Genomic DNA, 26,332 nt, shown 5'->3' on the forward strand with positions numbered 1-26,332 from the left:
GGCCGGGAGAAGTCACCTCAGGCCCCTCAGATGGATGCAACAGTAACCCTCAGACTGACCTTGCTTCCTTTCTGTGCATCTATTTCCTTACCGGAAGGCAGCTCCAACTTTGTGGAAATGTGCCAACTCTAGGTACATCTCTATTTTAAATACATGAATGGGTCCCTCCTCTTTACATAAGAATAAAACCAACCCACATAAGACATCCGTACTTTTTGCCCTCCAATTTCATTTAAAACAAAAAAAAAACCCTCCCCTCCCTGTCCTGTGCTGGCTGTTCTGTTCCTCAAGCAACCCAAGCTCTCTTTTGCCCTGGAACTTAGAACAGGCTCTACCCATTAATGGAACTATCTATCCTAAAGGACATCACAGGATATTGTTTTTAGTGTGTTATAAATATTTAATTGCTCTCCACCTACCCAAATGCATTCACATACATCCAACACATCCTCAGATACAAATTACCGACAGCCAGGTAGCATCTCCTTCTTATCTCTTCCTTGTATCACTTGCTGTCTGGCACAGAGCAGATTATCAATGTGTGTTTGTTGGCAAAGTGACCAAGTGCATGTCAGGTGATCACTGCAGAAGGAGCCTATCTGTGTCCTCCCACCCATGTTCTTAGCAACCGTGGCTGCCCTCAACAGCTCTGAAGACATAGCTTGGTAGCTACTTGCCTTCAGGCTGGCCTCTCACATAGAGAACTTGAGATGGTAGCCCATATCTGTAACTTCAGCCTTTGGGAGACATAGGGAGAACAGTCCAGAGTTTGAGCCCATTCTGGGATATATAGTAAGGTCCTATCTCCCTCCACCCATGCCAAAAAAGGCACATGCAAAACTAAAAAGATAATCAAGAAAATGACAATCCCATTTGATGTAAATTTCATCATGTGTTCTCTCCAGCTAAGAAGTGAACTTACCTTCTCATGCGCAAGTCTCTTGGGAGAGAGCTCAGAAAAGGGATACCAACCGACTTTAATTTGGGAGCTCAATAGAGGTCATGTTTCCTTTGAGCAATTGTGTGCTGTAAGGAACCAAAAGACCTTATCTTCAATTTACACACGTACACACACACACACACACTCCCTACAGAAAACTCAGAGCACAATTAAGACCCTCATCATAGAATGCATCTCAAATCAAGGGTGTTTTGTGATTGATTAAAAAAAAATATTTTTATTTATTTATTTATTTGAGAGAGGGAGATAAATAGTGCAGAGAGAGAGAATATATGGGTTTGCAAGGGCTTCCAATCACTGCAGACAAACTCCAAATGCATGTGCCACCTTGTGCCTCTGGCTTACATGGGTATTGGGGAATCTAGCCTCGAACCGGGGTCCTTAGACTTCATGGGCAGGCGCTTAACCACTAAGCCATCTCTCCAGCCCTTTGTGATTGATTTTTAAAGTAAACACACTGCAGACTCCAGTCTTGCCAAGGTGAAAATCCAGAAGGCTTCCGTGTTGCTGTGCGTGGAGCCCATTAGGATGCCATTAGGGAAGTCCGGGAGTAATGGGCAGTTTCTTTCTGGAGCCCGTTTTCAGGATGTGCCCTGACTGTTATTTTCTAAATTGAGGGGCAAAGTTACATGGCATTTAAAAGGGACTGAGAGGTATGGGTTGACTGAAAGCACTTTTGCATCCTTATTCCAGATTGTAGCTGTCATTTTGTATTAGATGGGATCTAAATGAGTCATTGATTGGGGACATGATAAAGGCTGTTACATTTGAAAAATGGCCCAAGTGTTTGCAGTAGACATCATTTGCATACCCTCTTCATGGCCACACCCAGCTCCCTCCTTAAATTTAAGTGACCTAAGAGCTCCCTGTCAGAGATGGCTTGCTGACAGGGCTGTAAAAAATGACATCATGCTGAACCTGGCGTGTCCGCGGAAGGGTGTGTGTATGTCTTGACCTCTCACTGGTGTGACATGATGCCTGACACAAGCAGCCAATGAGAGAAAGGTTGGTTTGGGCTCAGACTTGGGGGATTTCACTCCATCAAGGCGTGGTGGTAGGAAGCAGTTCAGTTTGTGTCACGGGGAACCTGAGACAACTGGTCACATCTGTTGAAATGGAAATTTTCAGAGAGCTCAGGCAGGTACCAGAAGGCAGTATCACCTTTAAGGCCCACCCCAAGCCAACCCACTTCTGCTAGCTAAACCCAAGGGTTTCAAGGTTCCACAGCCTCCCAAAACAGCCTCACCTGCTGGGGACCAAGTGCTCAAACTCATGGACTTGTGGGAGGACATTTCCAAATCAAACCAATGGAAGGCATTTTCTGCATCTCTCATCCAGGACTTGGATCAGATTCTTTCAGTGGAACAGGGCTACCAGAGAGATTTTTTTCTTCTTCTCTAGTTCAGAAAAAGGATCAATTAGAAGAGCTTCAAATCAACTTTCCAGAGGCAAAAGCCTAATAAACCATTGGGATAGACTCTGCAAATTTACCCACAGAACAAACACAGGAACATAGGTAACCTGGGGGTGAGCGGCCTTGATGTAGAGATCGGAGCTTCTCAGATCAGAGACCGACTTCAGCTGTGAAACAGACTCACTAGTGATGGGCTCACCCTACAATCCAGCATTTACCATTTATTTAAGAAACAGATCAAGAGTGTCCGTTTGAAGAGAATATGCATCTCTCATGACAAACTCTGAATTTACTGAATTATTTGTTCCTGCATTTACAATATCCATCCTTTAATGGGAACAAAAGTTATAGTCCCTATTAATTCTGGTTACCAAAGTTCATTTCAAAATTAAAATAATTTTCATTTTTTTCTTACTTATAAAATGTTCCCAGTATATTTATGTGTGTGTGTATATATATACATATATATATATATATATATATATTTCATATTTACATCATATTGTAAATATGAAACAATAAGCAATACAGGAAAGTATAAAACTAAATGGGGGAAACACATAGGATTTCATTATTTTCTAAGAACTGCTGCTTATACCAGCCACAGGCTAGCGCAGTGCATAATTTATAGTTAAAAGCCTCATGAGATCTTACAGAAGAGAAAAATGAGTTTCTATGTCTATCTAAAAGAGAATGGGGGCTGTTTTCAACCTTAGAATCTTCAACATACCACACAGGAGGTGACGGGCCAGGTACTGCTTCCCAAGGCAGGAGTCAGACTGAGCTTAGAGAGCCAACTTCACAAAGGACCTGAGAAGGCGCCGGTCCGGATGTCACCTTTCTGAACTGCTGATCCACCTAGCATGGAGCTCAGTGCTCCAAAAGAAAACTAGGGCAGAGCTGTGATCAGGTGTTGATCAGTGGGTTTTCCCGGTATTCTTGCCAGAGCAGGCCATCCACTTGAATATGCATGCATGAAGTTTCTCATAGTTCTACCAAGCTTAGAGTATGATCCTCACATTGAAACGTCTCCTAAACCTGTAGTCATTGTGTCTAGTAGTTAGAGCAAATCAAATCTTTATTCTTCTTTGGGCTTTCTTCAGAAAAATTCCACCTCAGAGCAAGGACCAGAAGGAGAGACTTAGAGGTACCAGAAAATAAAATGGAAAAGGTTGTGGACGCTCGCTTCTGTTGGGAAATGGAAGATGGAGGATGTCTGGGGAGAAAACAGGGAGTTAAAAGTTGATGACGACAACCAGTGGACAAATTCTAGGCTAGTCTATCTCTTGACTGAGCTATTCAATGTCCAAGATCTTAGCATAGCCTCACAGGTTCCTTGAGAAAGGATGGAGAACCCCACTTCCTGACTTCCTGTCCCCTGATTCCTTACAATGCTCGTAGGCATGTAATAGTGGCGCAGTGTCTGTTAGGAATGCGGCGCAATTACAGCATTGTATTTGAATGGATGGAACCATTGCCATAATTTGCCTTCTGCTCGGTCTTGCTCTATCACCATTCAGAGAGCATATCGTAAAATACAAGTTCGCTGAACTGGCTTTAATGTGATTATTCAATTGAAGGTAACTGGAGTCCCCTTTGAATAGTACTTGAACTGGTACGGAGTTGCAAGTTTACGAAGGCCGACCCCTACCGGGTAACACATGCGTGATCTTACTGCCACAGCAGTGCCTACAGTTTAACTTGCTAGGAATGATGAAAGAAGTTGTCCAGATGATCGTTACTCATCTGCATAGAAGCACCAGTGCCACAGAGCGCTCGAACTCGAGGCGTGGTTTCCTGATGTTCTCACTGGTGTCAGCAGTCAGGTATTTTATTATTAAAAGATGCGACATATGGAGCTCAAGGAGCGTTTTTAGCTCGGATTGCTTTTCTTGTGGGTGTTACAGACTTACAGCTGAACCACTGGTCGTGTTGCGTGGCACATAAGTTTTTTCAAGAGATGATGGTGTCAAGACTGATGCATCAGCAAGCCCAGTGTCTCAGCCAAATCCTCCCATGGAAATTGGTTCTGTCTCCCATTACCACCTAGTGAGTGTGAGTTGTGGTTATGTCGTTCTGTCTGGCCTGCCTCTCTGTCTGTCTGCCAGTCACTTGAGGATGGAGCCAGAGCATTGTTGGTGTGTGTGTGTGTGTGTGTGTGTGTGTGTGTGTGTGTGTGTGAATGCTGAAGGAAGGCAGGCCGAGGGACACACCCACTCTGAGAAGCAGCAGTAATCACCTCTTGTTGGCCCTCTTGTTTGCTTTCCTGCAGCAACCCCTGGAGAGGAAAGACAGCCAGAACAGCTCCCAGCACAGCGTTTCCAGCCACCGGAGCCTGCACACGGCATCCCCGAGTCACAGCACGCAGGGCCTCCCGGAGTTCCCACCCACAGAGGCCCCCACTCCCGACCAGCCTGACAGCTCTGGGCAGAAAAAACCAGATCCTTTTAAAATCTGGGCCCAGTCCAGGAGCATGTATGAAAACCGACGTGAGTAACACCCAGGTTCCTGTTCCCAAGCCCCTCTGGCGCTCCAGTTTCCTCTGGTTGAAAATCAAAAAAGAGGTTCAGGGGGTCAAGGAGATGATGGTAAATGAGCAAGGGAGGCTAGTATTCCTTGAGGGCAAATGGAATCTATGGATTCTCCATGGTGCACCCAGTTGATGAAGGCATGGAAGCAGACAGCCTGGGTGAAAATGGAGGTCTTTTTCTCTTCATTTTAAAGGAGTGATGGGTAAGAGCTGTGATCTCATTAAGTCTTCGATGACTGAAGATTGTGGGGTGCTCTGAGCTACTGTCATGTGATGCTCCCCTGACATACAACGAAACATAAGTGTGGCTGCAGGGCTAATGAGAAAAGATTAAATGCTTTCTCAGTGGTCTGTGGTTTTTAAAAATACTGCTAATTTTTTTTTTAATTTTATTTATTTATTTATTTATTTATTTGAGAGCGACAGACACAGAGAGAAAGACAGATAGAGGGAGAGAGAGAATGGGCGCGCCAGGGCTTCCAGCCTCTGCAAACGAACTCCAGACGCGTGCGCCCCCTTGTGCATCTGGCTAACGTGGGACCTGGGGAACCGAGCCTCAAACCGGGGTCCTTAGGCTTCACAGGCAAGCGCTTAACCACTAAGCCATCTCTCCAGCCCTAATTTTTTAATTTAGTTTTATCCATCTACTTCAATACTTTTACCTCAGAATGAAAAAAGTCAAACAACGTAAGATAATTGTGGATTCATTACTTATACTTTGGTTAAGGGTATACTGTTTGGCATGTGTGTGTGTGTGTGTGTGTGTGTGTGTGTGTGTGTGTGTGTGTATTATATGTAGGTTTTTCAAGGTAGGGTCTTCCTCTAGTCCAGGCTGAAATTCACTGTGCAGTCTCAGGGTGGCCGTGAACCCACAGTGATCCTCCGACTTCTGCCTCTAGTGCTCGAATTAAAGGCCTGCACCACCAGGCTGCGCTGTGCTTTGTTGTTTGAGGCAGAGTCTCAATCTAGCCCAAGCGGACCTAGAACTTACTCTGTAGCCCCAGGCTGGGCTCAAATTCACGGTGACCCCCTACCTCACCTTCCTGAGTGCTAGGACCAAAGGCATGCAATACAGGCCCAGTGAAGTGGGTGCTTTGATCTTACCCTTTTTTTATGAGAATGAACTGGGGAAATAGTACTTGGGAACTTCTTTTGGACTCTTCTCAATCCAACATCGCCTTCATAGTTCACTTCTGTCTGTCTGGTTTACAAAGACTGTTCACCATAAGCAGGAGTCAGTCACCCACCTGTGAGAGGGTCTGAGGTGCTCGAGATTTTGGCGTGGAAGTTGGCCTTTCAAAGAATGTTACTGTCACATTCTCTCCTGAGTGTGGCCTGTCAGGGGCATCATGTAAGAAGTGCTTGCCCTGCCTTTTCCTTTTCTTGGCATAGGATGTGGCAGAGCATGTTGGGAGGGAAGACATCCTGTGAAAGACCACCAGAGATCCTGGGAGAGGGAAGAATGTTGCTTGACCAGGCCCCTCAGCATGGGTTTTCTTCCTAGTCACAGCTGTGGCCACCTCTCAGGCAGAACCTCATAGAGGTGTGTTGAGGGGCTAGGGAACCACTTCCATTCACTTAGCACCCCGACTTGGCTATACAGAGTTCCTTTGCTATCTAAAGGGTGTGGTGGAGGACTTCAACTGCTCTGACTCTGAGAAAGGAGAGTGAGGCCTAGGAGGGAAAGCCGAACACACCCTTGTGAGCAACTCCAGCGTGGAGAGCTTCCCTGCTTGATTATCAACTGTCAAAATTCACCCAGAGGCCCCTCCCCTCTCCCCTCAGTGTGCCTTTAAGTGGCCTAGCCTGATGGAGGCCTCACTGTGCTGATCAACACCAGCTAATTTGCAAAAGGATTTATTTAGTCCCCTGACTGAAGATGCCACCAAAGTGCTCCAGGCCAGGCTGGAGGGACAAGGTTCCTTCTGGAATCCCCATCTGTGAGGGACATGCGAGGACAAGGTGAGCATCTCTTGTCTGAGATGCTTTGAACCAGAAGAAGCGCATCAGAATGTTTTCCTTATTTCAGATGTTGAAACATTTGCTTATGCACAGTGTGCTATCCTGGACATGAGACCCAAGTCCAAGTTTCAAATGCACTTATTTTTTCTTCTAGACTTAGCCTAAAGGTCATGTTAGTAGACAGTATTTCTAACGATTTTATCCCATGGAAGGAAGGTTTATGGATGGAGCTATCCACTTGTGGATCATGTTGTTCAAGGCTCTGCGGCATTGCTCATGTTCTGATTAGGGATGTCCACCTGAAGTAAACGTAGTAACTTCCCATCATGATTTCACATGAAAATCCTGGGTAATGCTTCTGGTTTAAAATTTTTTTAAGCATTTTCCTTTTTCTTTTCTTATTTATTTATTTAGGAGAGAAAGAGAATGGGCATTCCACGGCCTCTAGACACTGCAAACAAACTCCAGGTGCATGCACCACCTTGTGCGTCTGACTTACGTGGGTCCTAGGGAATCAATCTGGGTCCTTAGGCTTCTAAAGCAAGCACCTTAACCACTAAGCAATCTTTCCAGCCCTGTTTTTGAAAGTATTCTTATTTATTTTCAAGCAGAATGAGAAAGAGAGGGAATAGGCATGCCAGGGACTCCTGCCACTATAAAACAAACTCCACATGCATGTGCCTCGTGCATCTGGCTTGTGTGTTCTGGGGAATGAAACCCAAGCCATCAGGCTTTGCAAGCTAGTGCCTTAAACCACCAAGACATCTCCCCACCCCTGGAAATGTTTATTATTCCATCACATCTCTGTCTGACCACCACAGCTCCTCCAGTCAATGGCCCAACTTCAGGAGCTATTGAATGGTTGTACTATTGACCATGTTCCCACTGTCTTCGATACAATACACATTTATGATTGAGTTTTCCGTGTGCGCATCTTCTTGTAATAAGATAAATTGCACTCTCACGTGCTGGTGGCCCTTCTGGGATGACAGGACACTTTTCATGTGTCCGTTCAACAGTAGAGTCGTTTTTAGCTTGATGGCAGTAATATTTCTTGGGATTTGGATATTTCATTCAACTTTTAAGAACGTTTTTGTCAGGCAGCCTGGCAGTAACCAGCTGCTGACAGCATTGATGTGGCTCAGGTGGCAGTCAGACTGAAATGTCCGGGATGGTTTCTGTTCTGATCTTTAATTCCCTGTCACCTGGAAGTAATCGAATGCAGCATCCTAAGTGGGAGTTGGTTTCTCTCTGTGATTGGAGGCTCTGTAATCGAGTGATGGTAGCACCCCCATGGATGCTAAGACCCTCATGACTTTCCTCCTCTGTGCAAACTCATGAGAAGAACGAGGCGCCCGCCTAGCTGTGGTCAGCATTCGTCTCTGCCCCAGGCTGCCTTCTTCTCACAGCACCCACGGAGGGACCTGTGTCACTTCTGTCTTTGAGTCATGTTTTGCTTTATCTCAATTCAACTTCTGGGTTGTTTTATCTCTTGTCTTTTAAGAACAACAATATAAGAAACGTACGTGTCACCTTAATCGGTGGAACTCCCTGCCCATCCCTTTATAATAAAGTGGTCAAGTACCATAGCAGGATATCGGGGGCAGACAAGAATGGTGAAGTAAGAGCATGTTAGTTATACCTTAGGACCCCCCCACCCTTTATGTGAAGGGTATCTTTTCCCTTTATTGAGCTGAACAATGGTCAGGGCCACCGTGAAATGAGCATATTTTTGGTCACCTTCCTTTACATGAGCTTGGTGACTTGCAGAACACCATCTTCTTAATACGGCCGTCTGCCCAAACCGCAGCGTCAGAGTGCATCAGTTCCCAATTACAGATGTGTTAATGAGTCCCTTTGATGGGTTTTAATGTTTAATTAAAAACAAAGACAACCATTGAAGTCCTTTAAAAGCTATGTTGCCTGTTTTGTATTGTCTCCAGATAACATACCAACTGGACCCATGTCTTTAAAATGTCACAATGTGGTCTTTTTAGGAAATGTTTAGGGTGATCGGCTCACATCCAGCAGTGTTTACTGTGAAACAAACCCTAAAGCTTGTCATCTGAGATTTATTCTCCTGTTTCAATACAGCTTGGAAAGATGGCTGTCAAAGCTGTCACCTTAGCCAGCATTATAAGCCTGTTCTGGTTTGAGACTCATGCTTTCATGTTTGACACTGGGGACTGAGCTGTCTTATCATGGTGTGTTTAAAGACCTTGTGTGGGTTCAGATTTTAGACCAGGGCCATGTATAAATTCATTCTACTTGGAACTGCTCAGAATATATCAGGACAGGAGTTAGTGTAAGAATGGATTCTATAAGAAACTTGATACCCTCTTAAATAAATGTTGTAGCATATAAGTACTTTTTCTCAAACAGCAACGAGGTTTTAGATAAACCTTTTGTAGTCCATGACACGACTCAAGCAAGGTTGTTCAAGAATGTGTGCTTTGGCATCCAGTTAAATACAGAGTTTAAGATGGTAAAGTAAATCACAGGAAATTCTCAATGGTTCAATTACAAATTCTATCTTACTGACAAGTAAAATACCATGAAAAAAGGAAAGAAAGTGAAAAACAGGCTCAAACTGGAGTCCTGTAGCAGCTATGACCTTTATTGTGAAAGCTGAATTGTATATCCCTTATCAATCGTAATGAAATTAAAATGAATGAAGAGAAAGAACATACATTGAGCTCTGCAAAATTGTGAAATTAATATTCCAGCCACGTCACCTTCGCCTGCATCTGGATTGAGCAAGGGTGAAAGAGAGCGAGAAATCAATTCCACGAATTTTGGAGAATGTCAGAGTAAGGACCTGCCGCAACCTTGCATTGCTTCATTATCATCCATCCCATTTGATGTTCCCATCCGTGGGGGGGAGGGGGGGCGGTGGGTCAGGAAGAAGTTCAGAAAAGTGAGGGAAGATAAAAGTGCCCTGAGAAGGGCTTTTAGGCTCATCCTGGCTGAACAGGAGCCAGAGACAAGATGAGACTAAGAAGTGATATGCATGCTTTGGTCAAGTCTGTGAACTTACCGTGTGTCTCTGACACTGGAGACACCAGGACCTGGTGTCTCCATTCTTGCCATCAGGGAAAGTCTTTTGATGACCTTATCGCTGACATTTTCCAAAGGAGATTAACCACTAAGATGGTTTCCTGCTTGAGGATTTAAAGATGAAGATAACTGGATAAGCTTTTCTCGGCTCCATTAAGAATACCGTCACTGAAAGGGTTATAATAAAAAAATAATAATGTAATAGGAATGTCAGAGAAATGGTCCCATCCAGATGCTTTCTAAAAATGTAACCCTGCCTACCTGGAGGGTGGTGGGGAAAATAATTTAGAACCTTAAGTTTTCTTATATGAATAAGTGGTATCAGATGAGAGGGATTTTTGAATTCCTTAATACATGTCAGCAACGATTCACCACCAAAGGCAATATCTGTGTGGGTGAATGGCATTTAGTTGGGGGACAGAACAACCTATCAGTATTATGGCGTCAGGAGACTTTCCTTGCAGTGCCTGTGTTGATGCATGTGTCTGTGGTCCTCATTGTTGCTGTCTTTACCATCCTAAGTGTCATTGGGCATCTTTCTTTAAAGAGGAAACTGTATATAAATTTACCATTTTCCTCTTGATTCTTAAAAAGAAGCAAAGGCCTGTCCCCGTCCCCCCAGGGAACTAATAATGTGACAAGCCTTTCTTTGCCACACCTCTCCATACCTTGGTAGCTATCACCTAAATGTGCAACATCAGGCAGAAACGTGTGACATTTTGGTGTCCCTGTTGGGTGGACAAATGTTCCTGTGTTTGTTGGTGCTGAGAAAAAAAAAAGGTCTGGGCTGAAAGTCTTTACAGAGGCCCTTTTGCCCATGGAAAAACCTCACATAGACTCCACCAGCAACCCGCTGCTGGCCAAAAAGCCCAGTATCTAGCAGGGTTATTTCTCCAGTTTGGGTGAACCAAATTTGTTATTTCAGTGAGACAATTACAGCAAATACTCTTTACCCAGCCACTCCGACAGAGGAAAACATCGTTATCTTGGCGTGAGTGATCAAGCGACATCAGTTTCTAGTCTTCCCTCCGGGAGTCCCATGTTCCCTGGGATTTCGGATATTAGCTCCAGCAATGACAGTTTAAAGAGGCCTGGATGAGAAGCACCCACTTAACATCCCAGGATTAAGGCAGCTCGAGCACATTATCAAGTTAAAATCCTCTGAATTTGTACAAACCTCTTCATCTCATTTCCTCCTTGATCTGTTCCCTCTCCACACAGCCTAGGTTATAGGTATCTCAGTAAAGCACACCTCTTTCTCAGTGCTATCTAAATAGCCACCTTCTTCCTTATCCCATTGGATAAAGCTGGAGAAGCAAGAGTAAAATTTCAGCCTACACACTCCTTGGTTCCCAAATGCAAGTAATCAAGCAAACTAGGAAGTAGGTAGAATGGTATTTTTGAGCCTCCTTCAGAATTAACTGTAACTAAATTTTACTTGTTTTCCTGAAATAAAAGCCATGTTACTTTATAGACTATATATTAAAATATTAAATAAGAATTAAATGAAAATAACCCTTTTTATTAACATGTTGAAGTAACAGAGTGTGGTATATTTTATGAGTGAGAAGCATTTTCTTATGGAAATTACTTTTTAAATATGAGATTTTTATTTTAAAGTACTAAACCATTACCAAATGTTAAATGCAAAATATCAAGTTATTTGATACTAAGTGGATACTTATAATGTTTAAATATCATAGGCAAGTTAAGGAAAAGTATGTCACCTTAATGAAGTATGGTTAATTTAGAATTTCTCTGTGTACACTTGATCCTAAGAATATAGAAATCAGACTACTATTTGATAATAGTATTGAAAACATATTAAACTTTGTATTTGCAGATACCAGAGTTGTTTTGTTGTGGGTTTTATGGATCAAACCCAAGGTCCAATGAATGTTAGAAAAGTCCTCCGCTTTTGAGCTCCATCCCATCCCTTGAGAGGAATGGAGTGGAACAAAAATGATCTACAATATCAAATTATTGGTATTGCTGGTCTCAGTTATTGTAGGGAATAAGAAAATGACTTGAAATTTAGTTACAAACCCTCTTTAACCCAAGCCATCTTTCTCCATCTTCTACTTGATATATATCATGTCACTTAATGGAACACCTAGATCCATGGAGGCGGCTGGTGCTCAGAGATGGCTCTCACATAGCACGGTCTCTATTCGGGGTGCCCGTTCTGTGGTGCAGCATGTGGTGACTCTCATGCACCTGGTCTGCTGAGGGCAGAGGCCAGAGCTGGCTCCTGACTGTGCTGGTCTTGGTGGTATGGACTTGTCAGACAGTGACGATCTTGTAGAGAACCACAGGGCAGAGTGACTGTTCCGTTTTTACTTGTGCCCAGTATTGTCTGCTGTGTCCCCATCCAGGTCCCTCCATTCTGTCATCTGTGTGTGTCCATGTCTTCAGAGTTGGTCCATCTTAGAGACATGACCCCCTTTTCAGCAAAATCATCTCTCCTCCTCCTCTCTCTGCAGTTCCAGATTACCAGGAGCAAGACATTTTCCTCTGGAGGAAAGAGACGGGATTTGGATTTAGGATTCTGGGTGGAAATGAGCCAGGAGAGCCTGTGAGTCTTTCTTCTACTTCTCTGCCCAGTGCTGTTTGCTAAGACTTCAAAGCATGGTTGGAGTCCACCTACATATAGCACTGGCTCTTTTATCCTTAGCTGTGTGGGCCTTGGGCTCACTTTGTGGTGCTCTCAATGCCTTGTGCTTGTGTCTTTGGAGCCAGAGACCCCACTAAGGAGAAGGGAAACAAAATTCAAAATGGTGACATCATTTCACAAAGCCTGATTAGTGTGGCCAGTTCTGCAGCACATAGAGGGCTCTGTGTCTTGACGAGGCTATAGACAAAGAGGACTCACCTTAGGCAGCATTAGACATTCAAGAAAGTAGAGAAAGAAAGACCTGAACAAGGATGCATAGACATGAAGCCTCACCCACAGCCTCAGTTTACTTACTTTAGAACAAGTTTAGTACACCATTACCAGATTCCTTTGAATGGGAGAACTATAAAGATAAGTATTATTTGATTACTTTGAAATAAACTACCCATTACTTACTGAGAATTTCCTCTGTGCCAGGTGCCATGCTAAAGTCTTTCAATATATATTCTCATTTACTCACCAAAGCAGTGAATGCACCCCCATTTATCAAACCACAAAATCAGAGATAGGAATTACCCGGCCCAAGGTCACTGTTGTAGTCACCTTCTCATTGCTGGGACAAAGCACCTGACCAAATGCAACTGATGGTAGGAAAGGGTTATTTTGTCTTAAAGTCTGGAGGAAAGCCTTCAGGGGAAAGCATGGCATGAGCAGAGGCTGGGTATCAGCTCTGACACAGCAGATAGAAAATAGCAGCAGGAATGAGCTGAAGTCTGGCAAGGGAGAGCTAGTCATAGCATCCCTAAGCCCACCCTCAACAGTACACCTCCTTCAGCAAGGCTCCACCTCCAAAGCTGCCATCAGATGAGGACCAAATGTACAAACACAGAAGTTTATTGGTAGACATCTGATTGGAGCCATCACAGTCACAGAGCTAGTAAGTGGAAGGTCAGACAAGTGCCCAACTCAGGTCCATCTTCTTAGCCATTGTTTTTGTCAAAGTTCCTATGAAACTCTAAATGTCATAGAAAATAAATTAAAGCATTATTTTCTACAGAGAAGGCAACACAAACATTTAAATCCAGTTCAGTTGATGGCAAAACAGTACCTCTGCCTTTGGGTGCTGAAAAAGTCTACAAATGGGACCTACATGGCTTCTTTTTTAAGTCATTTTATTATACTAAGTGTACACACCTTTTTGTTGGGTAGACAGTGTTAGTTATTACTAGTTAGTTAGCTAATATTATAAATGGAGTTTAATGAAAGGGGGGGTTCTTAGATGGTGAGGAGAGGTGGCATGGGTGCCATTTCTACAGAGAGGAGGAATAAAAAGTGTGCAAGCACCACAGAGCAAAATCAAAGAACCTAGCCACAAATAGTTATTCTTTTCATGACTTGGAAATGGCTGTAGCACCTAGCACAATGTCTCATGCACCATGTGGGCTTAGTCATGTGAGCAGGGAGCAGCTATGACTGGATGAAGCGAAGTTCTTTAGGAAATGTGAAGAACATCAGTGTCGTGGAAAAACCAACAGGACCATGTCTCATCCAGTATCTAATTACTCAACAGATTTATATCGGTCACATCGTACCACTGGGTGCCGCTGACATAGATGGCCGCCTGAGGTCTGGCGATGAATTAATCTGTGTGGATGGGACACCAGTCATTGGAAAATCACACCAGCTTGTGGTCCAGCTGATGCAACAAGCTGCCAAGCAAGGCCACGTCAACCTCACTGTGCGGCGCAAAGTGGTGTTTGCTGGTAAGTTCCTCATTCATTCCTTTAACTTCCGACCAGGCTCTGTCACTTCTGTGGCTGCCTCCTCAGGCTTCTATTTTAGCAAATGTTTGCAAATGCGATCAAGCTCAGAATTTCCAGATGGCTTGCTTCTCTCCAACCCTGCAAACTGCTGTCATTCAAAAGTACTTTAATATGCTATTTGCATACGTTCCACACAGGCTTCTAGAAGAAGGCTACTTGAATATATGTCAGCAGCCTCCCACTCCCTCAGCAAGCCAAACTTTTCCTTCCTCTCCATTGGTAGATTTTAGAGGCACTGAAGCAAACTGCTTCTTTAAAAATATATTTATTTATTTATTTATTCACAAGGAGAGAGAGAGAGAACTCAAGGGCCTCTAGCCACTGCAGATGAACTCAAGATGCATGCGCTACTTTGTGCATTATGTGGGTACTGGGGAATCAATCCCAGGTGGTTAGGCTTCACAAACAAGCACCTTAACCCCTGAGCCATCTTTCCAGCCCCAAACTGCTTCTTAGACTTTATTGTAACAGGTGTGTGTGTGTGTGTGTGTGTGTGTGTGTGTGTGTGTGTGTGTAAGAGAGAGAAAGTAAGGAATGGGGAAAGACAGAGAAGGGAGAAAGGAAGGAAGACAGAGAGAGAGGGGAAAGAAGATGGGAGAAAGACAGAGGGGACAGAGGCAAAGGGTGCATGTATCAGAGAGAGGGCAGAAGGGCCCAGGAGAGCAAGAGCAGGTTTTCTAGGAAGAGGAGGAAACTGCTCTGTAAGGGAAAAAGCTCAGGTGATGTGCTGAGGCAGGGGAGTGTCCTCTTTCCTCAGCGCAAAGGAACCCTCAGCCTCCATCACCCTAACAGGAGGTGGTCCTAGAGTCTCAGATAGTCTGCACATAGGATGAGGGAGTGAACTCTGGGACTCTTAGATTAAGTCCTTGAGAAAAGAGGCCGTTAGAAACATGAGAAAAGTTGTAGCTTGAAAAGAAGAAAAAGAATTAGGTCTGAACAGCCAGATGACCATGGAACCATGTTGTGTACCGTCGTACATCATGTGTGTTCAGCAAGGCTTCCCTGTTTGCCTTGCGTGGATGCCGACAAGCTGCCTGATTTTCTAGCTGATCTTAGATTGCTCTGCATGTCCAGAAGCTTCAAATGGCAGTTCTCGAAATACTACTTGTCCTTTCAGAAAGAACCTTCCCGCACCGGCCTCTGGTTTTAGTTCCCTTCTCACTGTTCTTATGCCTCCTGGCTTATGTCTGTGTGGGAACCTGACATGAGACAGCGACTTGTCTCTGTGTCTGCTCTGTCCAGTAGCTGACCAGCTTCCCGAAAGCTGGAATCGTACTTACCCTCCTCGGCCGCCCCCTCACAGCCTGTCAGACGGTCTTGAACAGGAAGATGAAGGAAGAAAACTGACGTGAAATCTTAGGAAGTCCTCAGGGCACTAGTGTGAGTGTAGCATGTATCTGTCAGATACAGTGAACTGCACCTGAAGAAGCTACCGTAGCTTAGTTTAAGTGGCAGAATTAATTCTGGAATGCGATGCGGAACCCCCATGTGAAAGCCTCACTGCCGCGCTGGAGACAGCTCTGCACCTCCTATCCAGTCCTCAGAGCCCATCGTACCCCCAAGTCCTTACTGTGGTGGTCCACATAGCCAAAGGCAGTCAGCTAAAGTTTGTTGCTGTTTCTTTAAATTGAAATATTATTTATTTATTAGAGGGAGTATAGGTATGCCTTGGCCTCTTGCCACTGCAAAAAACAAACAAAAACAACAACAACAACAACAAAAAAAACCACTCCAGAGATATGCACCACTTTGTATATCAATCTGGCTTTACATGGGTACTGGGGAATTAAGCCCAGATTGGCAGGCTTTGTAAGCAGGTGCCTTTAACCACTGTGCCATCTCCCCAGGCCTGAAAGTTCTTTGTTTTTGTTTTTAGATTTTTAACTCTGCAAAAGGCATATCAAGTCTATGCAGACATTTTGCTAAGTGAAATACAGTAATTCCAAAAAGACAAATACTGTTTGGGTCATTTTTGTGAGATGTTTAAAGCAGTCACATACAAACGAGTCGAATGATTATTGGCAAGTGCTCGTATAGAGGCACAAGGACTATTTGCTGGGGACAGTTTCACTTGGAGAAGATGACAACATTCTGTAAATGGGTGGAGGTGATGCTCACATCACCGTGAAATACACCTTTGCCACCAACCTGTACTTAAGAACCGTTAACATAGTAAAATGTGTTACACATTTGCCACAGTTGAAAGCATGTGCGAGGGTGGAAGCTTTCAGGAATAAAGATAGTCATAGACGTTCTATTCATTTTGGTCTTGCTGTGCTTGGTCCCACCTACTGTATGGACGTGTTAGGCGAGCCTTACCCTGTTAGTTGACAATGCAGTGAAGTGGTGATTGCCTAAGTTTGGAAGGAGACTGATGCCTCCAAGCTGAGATTAGAGTTGGTACTGATATCCAGAAGGTAGGAAGGGAACCCGTCACAGGGCTGCCCGGGATCCCCACCTGTGGGAACCTTGAAGGTACTATGAAAATACAATTGCTTATCTGATGGGACAAAAAAAAAAAGGTGGGTGGAAATGTGGCTTAGAGGTCATGACCATGTCCATGGGCTGCGGGGGCTGCCTGCGAAGCCACGAAGGTGGCCATAGCCCGCATTTCCATTACCAATGTCCGCTGCGCAGTTCCCTCTGCGAGGCAGGAAATAGGTCAGCATGGGCTGGTGCTGCGTGGTGGTGGCGTGCTGGCGGAGGGGCGCCCTTTGGACATCTTCTTGGGGTTGATGTGTCCTCAAGCATCATGGATCTTAACTAGTTCGTATTTCTCCAGCAAGCCGGAGCCTCACTTTCATGTCCCTCATTAGCATCTTGAGGGGTTTTTCTTGTTTGTCTGTTTTTTGGGTATTTTTGCAGGCAGTAGAGGTAGGGAAAATAGAAGTAGGAGTAAGACCCAATTTCTGGGAATTCCAAGTGATTATTTTGTATGGGAGTGTGCGTAGAAGTGAATGTGTGTGGGCATGCATTTGGAAAACCTCAGATCTTGTCTTGTCCCTCTCGTGCCGCCTTTTAAACTTTTTAATATATTTATTTGCAATCAGAGAGAGGGAGAGGGGGAGTGGGCCTGCCAGGGCCTCGTGCCACCGCAAACCAACTGCAGACACAGGCTCCACCTGCGCGTCTCGCTTTCCCCTTGATCGCTGAGCCTCGGGCCCCTAACTTTCTGTCTCTGAGACCCGCTCTCTCGGTGGCCCAGCGCCTACCTGGGAGGACGCGCGTGGCGGGGGTGAGCGCCGCGGCGCCCAGGTGACCGGCTGTGTCCCCGCAGCGCCCCGGGCCGAGCCCGAGGTGCCCTCGCCGGCCTCGTCGCACCACAGCAGCACGCAGCCCGCGTCGCTGGCCGAGGGCAAGCGCACGCCGCAGGGCAGCCAGAACTCGCTGAACACCGTGAGCTCGGGCAGCGGCAGCACCAGCGGCATCGGCTCGGGCGGCGGCGGCGGCAGCGGCGTGGGGAGCGCGCTGCAGCCCTACGACGTGGAGATCCGGCGCGGCGAGAGCGAGGGCTTCGGCTTCGTCATCGTGTCCTCGGTGAGCCGGCCCGAGGCGGGCACGACCTTCGGTGAGTGCGCGGCGGCCGGGCGCGGCCCGGGGCCGCCCAGACGGCGCGGAGAGGGATGCTTGGTCACTTGGCTTTCGCCTTCTGCGTGCGTGGTCACTTCAGGCATCAGGGAGGTTTTCACAAAGTTTGCATAGCAGCCCCTTTGGCAAAAGCATCGACACTTTCTGCCAGAGAAGGGTTTTGGAAAGGTCCTGCGTGGAATATCATTCAGAGGAATGGGCTCAGAAAATGTAGCTGGGGGGAAAAAAAAAACGCATAGGAAAAGTAGAGGTGCTAAGGAATGAAAAAAAAAATGAATTAATTTTCCCACCTCGTCCTTGCCCTTTCTCCGTCCCTGTCTGGTGGTGTTTAAATTTTAAATGATCTCTGTCATCACTTAAGAACCTGGTGGAAATCAGAGTGAAGGATCATTCAGTCTTAGAACCAGAATTGGGGGTTGTCGGCCAAGTATGGAGCATTGCTAATGCAGCTTTCCCCAAGTCTACTGTCCGCTAGGTGCAGGGCGGGTAGACAGGACCCCAGATGACTCCGGGAACTGTTCTCTGTGAATCTGTTGCCCATGTCCACAAATGACTCAGCCTTCCTTATTGGATAAGGTCTTCTGTTGTTTCCCAAGCTCACTGGTTAACTGGCATGGGTAGTACAGATGTCAGGGCTTATCCCGAATGACTGGAGCCAGTGGGGTCTGCGCCCAGTGGCCTGTGCCACACTGGTGGCTGGGATCAGTGGTACTAAACCCCTTTAGCATTCTGACGCTCTGGAGCCCCTCTGTCTCTGTTTGTCTGGGAGGTGTTTCTGGTAAAAGCTGTTCCCTAAGTTTGCTGTTAAGTAGGGGACACGTTAGCTGGGCCTATGCATGTGTGGCTGTAGTAACAGTGACCATTACTAACTGTGCTCTGGTGAGCTGCATTAACAGAATGATCACAGCATGCCATGGACACATGACCGGATACCAGGCGAGGGTTGTTTTATTTTTTAATTTTGGGTTTTTTCTTTAATTTTATTTCAGAGAGAGACAGAATGGGCACACCAGGGCCTCTAGCCACTGCAAATGAACTCCAGACACATGCACCACTTGTGCATCTATCTGGCTTATAGAGAAATGAACTCTGGTTGTTAGGCTTCGCAGGCAAGCATCTCAACCACTAAGCCATTTCTCAAGCACGTGTGTGTATGGTGGTGGTGGGAGGGCTTTTAAATTTATTTTGGAGACTTTTCTATTTACTTTAAAACATAAAGAGAAACAGGAAAAAGAAATCCCAAGTTATTTTTGGTTTTGTTTGCCTTCAAATCTACAATTTGGCCCAAGGACCTGGGATACTCTCAGCTTTTTGAGAACTCTCATTTTCTGTCTCTAGAAAGAAAGAGTGGGTATGTCAGGTGGCAGACTGTGTGTTATCCAATGAATACTGAATGTTTTTACTTACACTCTGGTCTTTGTTTTCCTTTGGTTCTTATAATCAATAATTTCAACTTTCCTAATATCTTGCATGAGACTACTGAGCTATGCAAAGCTTTCTTTATACCTGCTTTTTGATGCCTTTGTCATGCAAGTTGTCCTTGGAGCTGAGCTCAACATAACCAAGACCTTGAATGTGATGTCCACAAGTTCCACCCTGCCTCCTTCCTATAGACTGTTTACTTTCTTTTCAGCATCACTAGCCTTGACATTTTCACTAACTGAGGAGCTTAAGGGGTTTCCCGGGGGGCCTGTCCTGTCTAAATGACAGTGGTGGAAGAGCCCTAAGTTGGCTTCACTTTAGGAAAGGTGGCTCAACTGTGTAAAAAACTGTCCTCAATTCCGAGAAAGACAAATTTTCAAAATCTGACATGCTGTATAAGAAATGTTGGAACTCGGTATACCATTATCTAGAAAGCCTAAACCATTTTTTTTCCACAAGAGGTGCCTCAGGTGCACCATAAATGCTCACTGGCCAACGCCCTGTCCTGGTATCTCACATCATACACATACATTAGCCAATGACAAGAAAGGAGGATGGCGGGAAGGAAGGGCTGAGGGATGACTTGCTGTGGCTGTGGATGGGTCCTAGATTCTTCCCCTATTCCTTGGAGGGGATTTTTGTGAGGCTCAGAGCTCATGTGCCCACCCCGACCTCCCCTGAGAGGATTGGCAGTGTGCTGATTGGACAAAGGTCTTGTACAGAAAACCAAGTGTCAACAGTGGGTGTGGTCTTCGCTTGGCTTTTGTAATGATCACTCTTCCTAAAGCTTTCACCACGCCGCATAGAAGGCACAAGTGTCCGTCCACTTCTTGTTTCCAGATTGAACTTTTGGTGCTGGAAGGCTTTTAAGCCTCACAAGAAGCCCAGTCAGTAGTTTTCTAAATGTAGAAAGAACAAAACATTGGCAGAAGCTGGCACAAATGAAGGGATGTGGGCACAGAATGAGCCAAAGCACTCATTCACCTGGCTCTTGGTTTCACCCCTGCCACCCCAAAATAAGCCAACGACAAGTTATTGGCAGGGGGTCTCGAGACTCAAGTTGTCAAAAATCCCAAATTCCATAATTATTTTAATAATGGAAGCTGGGGTTTGAAATCACAAAAAGTACTGCAGCCTTGAACTCGAGTCCCAGGATGATGGCTTCTTACATACCCTGGGTATTGCCAATGTTTTGAACATGGGCACAGAGCTCTCCTTGAATAACATTTGCTTAATGCTTTAATTAATTAACACTGAACCTTCTCTTTCCCTTTTCAACCCCTTTTCTCCTCCCTTTACTATATTCCCACATAACTTAAAACAAAACAATTAAAACTCGATATCAAAGCAGGCAATGCATGTGTAGCTATGCCTCACAAAATAGGTCGGATTATTGAGGGAAGCCCTGCTGACCGCTGTGGCAAGCTGAAAGTAGGAGACCGGATCTTGGCAGTCAATGGATGCTCCATCACCAACAAATCCCATTCAGACATTGTCAACCTAATCAAGGAAGCGGGAAACACGGTTGCCCTCCGCATCATTCCTGGGGATGGTAAAGTATACCTGTTATCTCTCCTCGTTCTCCTCTCCCCTCCTCTCTTCTCCCCTCCTCTGTTTTCCTCCCCTCCCCTCTCCTCTCCCCTCCCCTTCCCTCCTGTCCCCTCCCCTCTCTTCTTCTCCCCTCCCCTCTCCTCCTTTCCACGCCCCTACACTTCTGTCCCCTCCCCTCCTCTTCTCTCTCCTCCACTCTTCTCCCTCTCCTCCACTCTTCTCCCCCTCCCCTCCTTTTCCCTCCCCTCCCCTCCCCCCCCTCCTCTCCCTTCCTCTCCCCTCTTCTCCTCCCTGTCCCTGTCATTAGCATTGAGTATGGTTGACTCAGAGGCAGCTTTCTCTATCTCTATCTGAATGTGCTCATCAAACAAGCCAGAACCATTGCTACCGAACTATTCCTCACCCTCTTATCTAATTAATCCTCTAGCGCCAGGACCCTCTTTTGCTATAGATACAATTCCAGAAAATCTTCCCCAGTTTATTTTGTCTCTTGCTGTCCTTGTTTTCAAACCTCTAGGAGAATGACAGGACAGCTAGTAAAGGTGCCCTGATGGTCTAGCTGGGAATCGTTAATATGTTTTTTAAATAGTCACTAAATTTTAGTAGTGTAATTAGTAACTTCACAAAACCTACTGTAATAGCAAGACACACCAACAATGTTCTTACAAAATAAGTGAATGTCTGAAAGCTTTCTATTCAGTGAGAAACTTGTAGGCCCTTGCATACTTCATCGTCCCTACTTGGTAGACATGAATGAAGAATTCAATGTCTATATTTTTGATAAGTTATATATACATTTGTTGGCTTGACTGATTAAATTTATATTTTTGGTTCTTTTACATCAATGGCAGTTCTGCCCCAAGGGGTCTTTGGCCATGTCTGCTAAGTGGCTTTTAGTGGGTGAAGGCTCTGTTCCCCTCCCCAAATGCCCTACAGGACACAGAACAGCCCCCACAATGAAAAACGGAGTCACATAAAATATCATATCCATATTTTGTTGAAGATGATACCCTAATTTTATGAAGTTGATACACTGATACCAGTAAGTATAGATTGACTGCAGACTTGAATCCTGAATATTGACCTTATTCTATGGTAACTTTGCCTTAGGAAGAAAGTAATACTTGACCAAAAATGGTTAGCTACTATAAAATAAAATATGTATTCTAAAAGTGAGTGTTTTCCAAGAGGAAAATGTGCTTTATATAGATAGTGTGATAGGAACTTGATGTCATAGTTCTGTAAAATCAGACATTTTGTTTTAAAGTCATTCACAAGTGAATATTTTTACATACTAATTGGTAGAGAAAGTGAGCTTTATGGTTCAAATTTTGAGTGGGGTAGCTGGTGCTTTCCAGAAAAAAAAAATAAATTTAAAACCAAACAAATTTAAAAATTGTTCATTGTAAGAGCAGAGAACTTTTTGCACACCAAAAATATCTTGTACCAATTGTGGAGAGAAAAAAAATAGCTCCTTGAATGACTGTCTACTTCAACTTCTTTCATCTGCGTGGTTAGTCATTTACCATCTGGTGTGGAGACCATTCTGCCAATTTGCCTCTTTGGAAAGCTATTTCAATGTTAAAAAGTGGTCACAAGATGGAAGAACATAGGTTCCTAATGAAAAAGACGAGAAAATTTAGGGAAAAAAATGAGAAGTGGTTCACAGAGCCAAAGGTTGTATATAATCTTAAACACTACATGCCATGGAGCAATATTCCAAAACAAATTCAAAAGAATTGAGCTCAGGAACTGATGGACTTGTTCTGAACTGGGCAGTTATTATGTGGGAATAAGGATGTTCCAGAAAGGAAGGAAGGAAAGAAAGCACTCCTTGAAGCAAAGGGTTAGAAAAGGAGCTTGAGATCAGGAAAGTCACAGAGAAGTAAATCATTTATAATACAGCAAGCATGACAGGTGTTGATCTAGTACTGTACAGCAAATTTTCCAAACACCTAAGCATCAACCAAAAAAATACAATGCACCATGGATTAGCCACTGACTTCTGGCAACAAAACAGCATTTTTAAAACTTTGATACTTAAATACAAAATTCAGGTAACATGCTCGTGTGATCAGAACAGTAAGCATAGAGTTGATGCAACTCTGAGAAGATGGGTGTTTCCTTATGGAGGGGAGTACACGTTCTTCTAAGGATATGATTTTATATGAAATATTTAAAAATAAATAAAATAAAAAGTCTGTCAAGAGTCAGGGAAAGCTTTCACTTTCACTTGTAGTAGAGGGCAACCGTGTGGTGCTTGTCCACCAAAGGTGGGAAGTCGAGCAAAGGCACGGTGGGTAGGTTTCTGGGGTGGTGCAGGAACCGTCCTGAAGAATTTTTGCAGGCCCATAGGAAATAGTGTCACAGCAGTCAGTCAGGAGACAGTGTGTCTGGAGCCACAGTCTCTTCATGACAGAGTTGACCCTTCCGGTGCAGGGAAGTGCCCTTCAGGTTAGTTCCAGTCCCCCAGCTTCCCTGCTCTGTCTCAGCTCTCTAACAACACCCCGCTCAGTGACCCGCCTCCTTTCTTAGACACTACTGTTGTATTGGAAGGCCCAACTTTATGAATCTAGGGTATAGTTGACGGAGCCTTTATCTTTTGTATGTTTGGGGGTCAAGATGGGAGGTGGGTGGGAATAGAACCTCTCCTATGATATATGAGCAAAAGATAGTATACATATGATGGAACACAGAAAGGACTAGAAAATAGCTGAGCACTTTGAATCTGAACGTGAATATTGGCAAGCCAAGCACATTTATATTGTATAAAAATGCCCATGCCTTCTAAGTGGGGATAAGTTTTGAATCAAACTAGTGTCTGACTGAGCCAGACTAGTGTGGAAGTTCAAACTAATGAAACTATATATGAGCTTTAAAAATACAAATGTTGCTTCTCTGTGAAGCAGAGTACTTGCCTATAGATAGAATAGAGCTTGACAGCACGAATTCTGTTGTCTCCTTGACAAAGGCACAGATTAGATTTTTGGTTTTATTTGTTTAAAGCCTCCCAGAAGTTTTCACATATTTATGGGATTCAAATTTCCTCATGTTGTCTTCAGATATTTATTGCATATGCATTTATATGTTAAAATATTTATGAAAGAAATGACTGTGCCTGCACCTTTGTTGATCTGCTTGGCTTTTCATTGTACAGACTGTAAGGAAGGGGAGGGATGTTAACATGGGAGTGAGGTGAGAATGGTAACCGCTTGTCACAGAGACAGCATGAAACCCACAGTAGAAGCTCTTGTCACAAGAATAAGTGCCCGGATATAGAAGAGCCCCATGACAGGGACTTGAGAGCTCAGGTTTGCTGCTCTTCGTACACGATCAGTGCGGCAAGTATAGAACTATCCACTTTGTTCCTCAGGGAGGGCTGACATACACGTAAACACTGCACCATAAAGGATGTAGGATGTAGGTACTTTCCAGACCTTGTCATAAAAATCCCCAGCTTGCCTTGTGTCTTGGGGATTTAGAAGTCACATTCAGTGACACTTCTTGATACCACTGCTGTTAGAGGTCAGAGAGGTTCATATTTTTGCCTCAGGCCCTTTTATTCTTTTTTTTTCTATTATACAAGGCAAATTTTACTCTGGGGCCAGAGCTATAAATTTTTGATAACAGGCTTCATCTCTGTATTTTAAAAAGTTAGAGAGCATTTCAGCAAATTTAATGCCAAATGATGACTTAAACATTTATGAAAATAAGTATAACTTTATTGACATTATATAAAAGCATACTAGAAACTAGGGGAATGCCAAAAGTTATTTTTAGTACTCTGAAGATGACTTACAAAATCCACTGGCAAAGCAGACTGTGTGTAGTTAATTTACTGCACAGATTAGTGCAGCTGACAGTATGCTATAAAATTAAAACATTGTTTATCTGAAAGGAAGTGTATACATACCACTTAGGTATGATTTTTTTGACCAAAACATAATTCTCATGTAAAAGGAGTAAAACTGAAAATGAACTTTTGGGCAGGCCCTGAGTTAATTCCCAACTTATCTGGGTGAAGAGACTGTTCCCTGGGTACTCAGTGCACACATGCCAGGGTGAAGGGAGTGTTCCCTGGGTACTCAGTACATACATGTCAGGGGAAGAGAGTGTCCTGGGGTACTCACTACACACATGTCTGGGTAAAGACAGTTTTCCCTGGGTACTCAGTACATACATGTCAGGGAAAGAGAGTGTTCCCTGGATACTCACTACATACATGTTAGGGTGAAGAGAGTCTTCCCTGGGTACTCAATACACACATGTCAGACATTCATACTGAGCACTCTGGGTATTACTGTTACTTTCTCCTTTTAACAAATAAGGAAAACAAGGTCCACAGCTAAAGTGAATAGGGAAAAGGTAGATTTGAATCTGGGTCTAAAATCCCATGGTTTGCTTTTAATGAAAAATAAAATGCTCGTGCCAAGTCACTTCTTTAGGAAATTAAAATAAAAGACCAGAAGTAGTTGGGATGAGTAGGCTGTCAATTGTCCCAGGACTGCAGAGGAGGGAGACGTATTTAAGGTTTCTCATTTGGAGCTCTTAAATCTTTTCCCTTAGAAACCTTGCTGTGCCTGGTGGGAAGATACCTATGAATCATAAGGCCCATGGGAACTTATAGATGTCAAGGTGCTCTGTGAAGTAAATGGGCATTTACAGGCTAATCTTAGAACAGTTAACGTTTTCCTGATTAGAAAATGTGCACCAAGTTCCAGTGGTAATGTGAAAATAAATATTAAAGTACAATTTGCTCATGGTTGGTTGCCACCTGCCTAGATCCAACTGGAGAAGTGATTAGTAAAAGCGCATCTAACCATTACTACATGAATGATTAAATTTTAATACATGCATGTGGGTATGGCTTCTTATAGTTATACTCATGAGTATTTTCAGACCTGAGTCTCTAAACTTCTAGAGATTAATGAAGTTGGTTATGAATTTGATTAGTGGAGAAGAAAGCCAATTTACATGTGAATATAATCATATTCATTACATTAAGGTGGCTTCATGATTTATACGACTTATATTTACAAACTCGGCTTCTTATAACGCAGGTTTTAAAATTAATCTTTCATGACTGTTACTCAATGAGATCCATCCAGAGCTCCATCTTTTCAGCTGGGCTCCATTAAAAGCCATGGGGAAGAAAGTGGCTATTATTTCTATGTGTTTAACAAGCTGTTAGCACACTTCATATTTTAGCATTCACACAAACCAATCAGATTCATCAAATATGTCTAATAAATTGCAGGGAATGTTAACAGACATTTATTACCAACCTTTAAAATTCTGGAAAAGAACTTTCATGGTAACGAAAATGTTAGACACCCCTACATTGGCTGGGAGTGGGGTCCTGGGGCACCTGTGGTCACCATGAGAAAGCTAGACACACCTGATCAGATGG

At 44.1% G+C, this 26,332-nt stretch overlaps 1 protein-coding gene across 11 annotated transcripts in view; it reads left to right on the top strand.

Moving 5' to 3' along the window:
* The window catches only part of Magi1 (membrane associated guanylate kinase, WW and PDZ domain containing 1), a 620,496-nt gene that overhangs the window by 586,653 nt on the left and 7,511 nt on the right, over positions 1 to 26,332 (top strand). For 5 of the 11 annotated variants that reach the window (XM_045135552.1, XM_045135550.1, XM_045135554.1 and 2 more), the window contains 6 exons: positions 4,648 to 4,864; positions 9,594 to 9,677; positions 12,408 to 12,499; positions 14,109 to 14,301; positions 17,639 to 17,929; positions 20,720 to 20,923. In XM_045135552.1, coding sequence (XP_044991487.1) covers positions 4,648 to 4,864; positions 9,594 to 9,677; positions 12,408 to 12,499; positions 14,109 to 14,301; positions 17,639 to 17,929; positions 20,720 to 20,923 — 1,081 coding nt within the window. The remainder of the gene's footprint in view (positions 1 to 4,647; positions 4,865 to 9,593; positions 9,678 to 12,407; positions 12,500 to 14,108; positions 14,302 to 17,638; positions 17,930 to 20,719; positions 20,924 to 26,332) is intronic. The other 6 variants (XM_045135551.1, XM_045135555.1, XM_045135557.1 and 3 more) reach the window with 3 other exon arrangements.

Source organism: Jaculus jaculus, chromosome 16 (genome assembly GCF_020740685.1).
Source record: "Jaculus jaculus isolate mJacJac1 chromosome 16, mJacJac1.mat.Y.cur, whole genome shotgun sequence".
Lineage (NCBI taxonomy): Eukaryota > Metazoa > Chordata > Mammalia > Rodentia > Dipodidae > Jaculus > Jaculus jaculus.